Source organism: Lipotes vexillifer, unplaced genomic scaffold (genome assembly GCF_000442215.2).
Source record: "Lipotes vexillifer unplaced genomic scaffold, Lipotes_vexillifer_v1.1 scaffold802, whole genome shotgun sequence".
In the NCBI taxonomy this organism is placed as follows: Eukaryota; Metazoa; Chordata; class Mammalia; order Artiodactyla; family Lipotidae; genus Lipotes; species Lipotes vexillifer.
The window spans coordinates 2,139,940-2,146,193 of record NW_006790237.1 but is presented as its reverse complement, the minus strand read 5'-3'; the positions used below and the strand labels follow the sequence as shown (position 1 = coordinate 2,146,193).

At 51.1% G+C, this 6,254-nt stretch overlaps 1 protein-coding gene across 1 annotated transcript in view; it reads left to right on the top strand.

Annotated features, from left to right (window-relative positions):
• Nucleotides 1–3,295, top strand: part of KLK14 (kallikrein related peptidase 14) — a 4,310-nt gene extending 1,015 nt beyond the window's left edge. Inside the window, 4 exon segments of the mRNA XM_007463407.1 lie at nt 232–397; nt 1,906–2,159; nt 2,402–2,538; nt 3,140–3,295. Coding sequence (XP_007463469.1) covers nt 232–397; nt 1,906–2,159; nt 2,402–2,538; nt 3,140–3,295 — 713 coding nt within the window.
• The last annotated feature ends 2,959 nt before the right edge of the window (nt 3,296–6,254 follow it).

Genomic DNA, 6,254 nt, shown 5'->3' with positions numbered 1-6,254 from the left:
GGGGGGGGGGGGGGGGGGGTGTCAGAAAACTCCCTGGTTATGTTGGGACAATAATGGGGGCAGTGTTGGGCATATCTCATATAGGGTGGGGGTAGATAAAGGAGGGTGGTTTAAGGATTAGGCAGAAAAGGGGGGATTTGTGGATTCCAGATGTCCTAGAGAGCTGGGGGTAGATGGAGAGCATTTGTTCATCTACTTTCCCCACTCCACCTCACCCTTGCCTTCTCCTAGCCATGGCACAGAGCCAAGGGGACAAGATAATTGGTGGCTCCAGATGCATCCGGAACTCCCAACCATGGCAGGCAGCCCTACTGGCAGGTCCCCACCGTAGTTTTCTCTGTGGAGGGTCCCTGCTGTCTGACCAATGGGTCATCACTGCTGCTCACTGCGCCCATCCGTGAGTGAACCCCTCTCTATTCTTCTGCCAAGTGAATTCCAGAGTCTAGCCCTGCGCAGAACCCAGTGTAGTGGCTGGACCCTGGTTTGGGGTCTAGATAAGAGCTTAGAACAATAGACCCGGCTCAGAACGTGGAATTCAGCCATAAATCTTGAACTCAGTTTAGCAGATCAACCATTTAGAACCCATACACAAGCTTAGAGTCCCACACAGAATCTAGAATCTAACACATAACCCGAGATCCATCCAGAGGCCAAGCTCTACATAGAGACTAAGATTAGGAGTCTGTTCCAGAGTAGTGGTTGAATTCTGCACACAGTCCACCTTCAGAAACTCAGGACCCCCCTCAGAACACTGCCTGGAATCCAGAGTCAGGTTCAGAACCCACAATCCAGCCATAAATCCAGAAACCTGCTTACAGCTCAGAGCATAAGATAAAGACAGAACCTGAAGCTTGTTCTCGATCCAACATTTAATCCAGAGTCTAGTCTACAGCTCCTCTCTGAGCAGCCTAAAACCCAGACCTCAACCCACCATCTACATCCCAGAATGGAGACCATAATTCAAAGTTTCATACTGAACCCCGAGCCCTTCTCAGATTCTAGACTGGACCTCAGACCCCAGACTAGAAGTCAAAGTCCAGATAAAAGCTCACCCAGTGCCCATAAACCAGATCTAATGTCATAAACTAAAGTTCAGTGTAGAACCTAGGGCCCAGACTCTAGAATGGGAACCAACATCTAGAACCTGGGATCCTGACCATAACCTGGAGCTCCATCTAGAGCCCAGAGCCTGGCCTGAGGTCAAGGGCTCAGACCAGAGTCTAGAACCAAGAGCCCAGACTATCACCTGTAATTTGATCTAAGACAGAACCCAACCTAGAATCAAGAATGCAGACCAGTGTTTAGAGCCCTGAGCCCAACTGGGGCACAGAGCTCAAACCGTTGTCTACAACCCAGGTCATAAACCAGAGCTTAATCAAGAACCCAGAACTCAACCTAGAAACTGGAGCTCACACCAGTATCTAGAAAGTATGCTATCATCCAGATTCAATCTAGAACCCAGCTCCTAGCTTAGAGTCAAAAGGCCAGGCTAGAACTGGAATGGAGCCTCCCTGAAGCAATGGAGTCACTGGAATGGATACTCCAGAATATCAGTTCTGATCTAGAGCCTAGAGCCACAGCCCAGAGTCTCACTTAGAGCTCACAGTATCGATCCAGGTGCAGACCCCAGGACAGAGCCAAGACCGCTCAGCCATCACCTGACACCCAAGTGAGAAGGCAAAGTGCAGCCCACAAGGGGAAGGGGAGAACGGTAAGATTGGGTCCAGAGAGAAAGCCGAGGCTGGGGGAAAGTGTACAGGATGCCAGGAAACACTCAGCCTGCAGTTAGAGGGAGGGTTAGACTTGAGGAAAACTCATCACCGGGGAAGGGAGCATCGCTGCAGGGTGGGGAGAGGCCTCCAGGTCAGACCCTGAGCAGCGCTACTCTTGGGGGTCCTGGGCCAGGATGCTTCGAGTTGCCCTGGGAAAGCACAACCTAAGGACTTGGGAGGCCGCACAGCAGGTGCTGCGTGTGGTCCGCCAGGTGCCCCACCCCCAGTACAACTCCTGGACCATCGAGAACGACCTGATGCTGCTGCAGCTGGAGCGGCCTGCTCGGCTGTGGAGGGCAGTGAGGCCCATCGCCGTGGCCAGCTCCTGTGCCAGCGCAGGGACTCCCTGCCTTGTGTCGGGCTGGGGCACAATATCCAGTCCCAACGGTGAGAGTCCTGCATCAGGAAAGAGAGGCTGGGAGTCTGAGTCGTGTGTCTGAGGGGGGAGGGGCCGGGGGCCTGGACCCCTGGGTCTGAGGGGGGGGAGGGGCCGGGGACCTGGATCCTGGGTCTGAGGGAGGAGGGTCTGGGGGCCTGGATCCTGGGTCTGAGGGGGGAGGGGCTCAGGCCCTGACTCCTGGGTCTTGTTGGAGGGTAGACTCCACTGTAACCCCTCAGTGCCCCTGCAGCCAGGTTCCCCAAGTTTCTGCAATGCGTGAACATCAACATCTCCTCGGATCAGGATTGTCAGTGGGCCTATTCTGGAGCCATCACTGCTGGCATGGTCTGTGCAGGGGTCCCCCAAGGTGGAAAGAACTCTTGTCAGGTGAGGCCCAGGGAGAGCATGGGCAGGGGGATTGTTTGGAGCAGGGACTTAGGTACAAAAGGACCACAGGAACATGATGATCAGGGGAGCCCCCCCCACACACTCCACACACACAGAGAACGAGAGAGGTTGTAATAGCCAGGCTGCCTCCACGCTGTTTGCCCTTGGGTACTGGACCTCAGTTTCCTCATCTGTCCCATGGGGGTAGCAGGTCTTAGTCGGTGGAATGAGATGAGCTAGTCCATGGAAAGAGCACAGAGCTCTGATCACCACTGTCATTGCCATCATCACGTACAGGTACCTGGAAAGCTGGGCTCAGGTCCTCTAGAGATCTTAATCCATCCCTGAGCAATGGCTCCAGAGACAGGGGATGTGGAAACACACACATAGTTTTCTAGAGACAGATCTAAGATGAAGAGGGGCCCAAGGGACAGAGACAGAGTGGGAATCAGTGGCCCCAACGCCCAGGGGCTGAGATCTCCAGAGCCCCTGCCCAGGGGTCCCAGCCCACCCCCATCCCATCTTTGCCTCTCAGGTTCTCCATGCCCACGGCTCTGGTCATCTGTCTGTGGATGTCTCCACCTCTGTCTCTCCCCCTCAGGGTGACTCCGGGGGACCCTTGGTGTGCAGAGGAGAGCTCCAGGGCCTCGTGTCCTGGGGGATGGAGAACTGTGCCCAGCCTGGTTACCCCAGCGTCTATACCAACCTGTGCAAGTACCAAACCTGGATCCAGGAGACCATACAGAGCAGATCTTAGCCGGTGTTACAGAATATCACCTGCCCACATGCTCCCCAAGACCCTGCTCTTCTTTCCCAGAGCAGTTCCTTCAGGGGTTCTCTCTGCACCCCACCACATCCCCGTCATTATTCAAGGTGCCCCTGAGACACACAGAGCAGGAGTGTGGAGGCAAAGGCGCTGCACTGGCACCATATTCCAAAGAAGACAATTTTCAAAACTCTTAGTGTCTGTAAAAACCGGGGAAATGCTACTAATAAAACTTTAACAATCCTAAATTCCATTCTCCATTCATTTAATTCACCCAACAGATATGCACACACAGGTCCAATCGTGCCCAGCCAGGAGCCATGTTCCAAAGTGCATGGTGTCCCCTGGGCGTCTGCCCCCTCACCATCCACTGTACTTGGTGTGGTAGAAGGAAGCGCCCCAGCCTTGCGCTGCGACCCTGAGCAGGGACTGCTGAGGTCCCGGACAGGGAGGGCAAAGACCTAGCTTGTTTCCTGGAAAACACTATGGAAGTGAAGAGATCCTCATGTCCCCAATCAGATCTCAGGTGAGGAGAGTTGAGTTAATCACATCAGGTCCTGACAGAGCTCTGCTCTCGTTTTATTTATTTCCATTTGTCATCCCTGGCTCTGCTTCCCCTCCCTCCCCAAAGGCATCAACACAGATGGCCTTGCATCCTTGGAACACCCGCATTGTCACACTGTGTTGCTTGTAATTTACACAAAATCATTGCGTTATGAATCTCATTCTCTTTCTTATTTTCATTCAAGAACGATTATTTATCGGGCACCTACTGTGTGCAAGGCATTGGTCTACTTATTGGGCACCTACTATGCACCAGGCATTGGTCTATTTACTGGGTACCTACTGTGTGCCAGGCATGGTTCTAGGTACTGGAAGTAGGGCTGTGAACGAGCCAGACAAATCTAAATGCTTCTCGCCACAGAGCTTGCATTCTAGCAGGAGGTCACAGACAAGAAACAGTAAACATAATTTAAAAGCAAAGTAGAGGGCTTCCCTTGTGGCGCAGTGGTTGAGAGTCCGCCTGCCGATGCAGGGGACACGGGTTCGATGCCTGATCCGGGAAGATCCTACATGCCGCAGAGCAACGAAGCCCCAGGGCCACAACTACTGAGCCTGCGCTCTAGAGCCACGATCTACAGCTATTGAAGCTGTATATGCCTAGAGCCCGTGCTCCACAGCAAGAAAAGCCACCGCGATGAGAAGCCCGCGCACCGCAAGGAAGAGTAGCCCCTGCTCGCCACAACTAGAGAAAGCCCGGGCGCAGCAACAAAGACCCAACGCAGCATTAAAAAAACAAAAAGAAGATCGCTGGGAAGTGGAGACTGCACCTTCTGTCATGGTGATACAGACACACCTTGGCTCTCATGTGTGGCAACCACACAAGCTCTGCGGAGGAAAGGAGTTGAAAGCAGCTGTGTACTTGAGTAGCTCTGAGCCCCCAGAGAGATGAAGACACGGACCACCCTATAATTCTTGGCCTGCATCCTACTATAAAGCTAAGTAAAAATAGTTTAGATTAAAGTAATCTTTAATCTGATTTCCAACTCATATTCCCAGCTGTGATGGTTACGTACCCTATTTTATTGCTTCTTAGATGCACATCCCTTTCCCATTTTTACAACCTCCGTAAGCGGGAGGCATCTTATAGTTAGCTGATAGCGTTATGTCTTAGCATTACGCCCTAATTTCATCGATGGCTCCTTTTTCTTTCTCAGTGGTATACAAAATAATAGTGCCAGTACAACTGAGGCATTTTAGATTGATGAAATAGTCTATGAAGGCAGGTGGGTGTGGGTGAGGAGTCAGGTTTCAGTATTAAATAGGCGACCTTATTCCACCAAAAATGGTGTGACGTTATTTCACACCAAAATACCGTGTTAACAGCCTATCCATGTTGCTGTCTGCCCATCTGGTTTATTGCTGCTCACTGCCACGGTGTTGGTGTTTTCTCAACCTGTGTTGTCCAAGATGGTAGCCACTAGCCACATGTGGTCATTTAATTTTTAAACCAAAATTATCTAGATTGAATGTGCATTACAATTCCATTCCTCGGTCGCACTCGCCACATTTCTGATGCTCTATAACCGTATGTGGCTGGTGCCTGCCATATTGGACAGCACAGATAAATAGATTTCCATCACTGCAGAAAGTTCTGTTGGACAGGACTGCTTGCGTCTATACCCTTGCTCCTAGTGTGGTCCAGGGGACAGCAGTATCAGAATTATCTGGGGCTTATTAGAAGTCAGAGGCTTGGACTCCACCCCAGACCAACTGAACCGGAATCTGCATTTTAACAAGACCCCCAGGGGACTCAGCGCTCATTAGAGTTTGAGAAGCACCACTCCGTGGTATACATGCACCATGTTTAATGACCCAGTCCGCCAGTGATGGACACCTAGTTTCCTTCTACTGCCCAAGCAATACTGCACTGACCATTCGGGGGCAGGCCCCTTATATAACTAGAGAAGACTTCTCTGGAATATCACAGAAGCAGGACCACTGGGCCAAAAAGCCTTACTTTTAATCAATTTCACCAAGTACTGGCAAGTTTTTGCCCTGATAAGAAGGATTCATATCTCTCCACATCCTCAACAATGCCTGTAGTTCATTCATTCATTCAGCAAATATTTACTGAATCCTATTGTGTGCCAGTTACTGCTCTAGGAACAAAGCAGATAATATTGTTGCCCTCGGGGAACTCACTTCTGGAGGTGAGGCAAACAAGGGACAAGTAAATGAGTAAAACATGAAATATTGGGAATTCCCTGGCAGTCCAGTGTTTAGGACCCAGCACTTTCACTGCCATGGCCCAGGTTCGATCCCTGGTCGGGGAACTAAGATCGTGCAAACCTCATGGCACTGCCAAAAAAAAAAAAAAAAAAAAAATGATGTTAAAGGAGATATTGTTTAACAAGCCCTTTCAGTGTTTCTCTTACTGGCCTTTTCG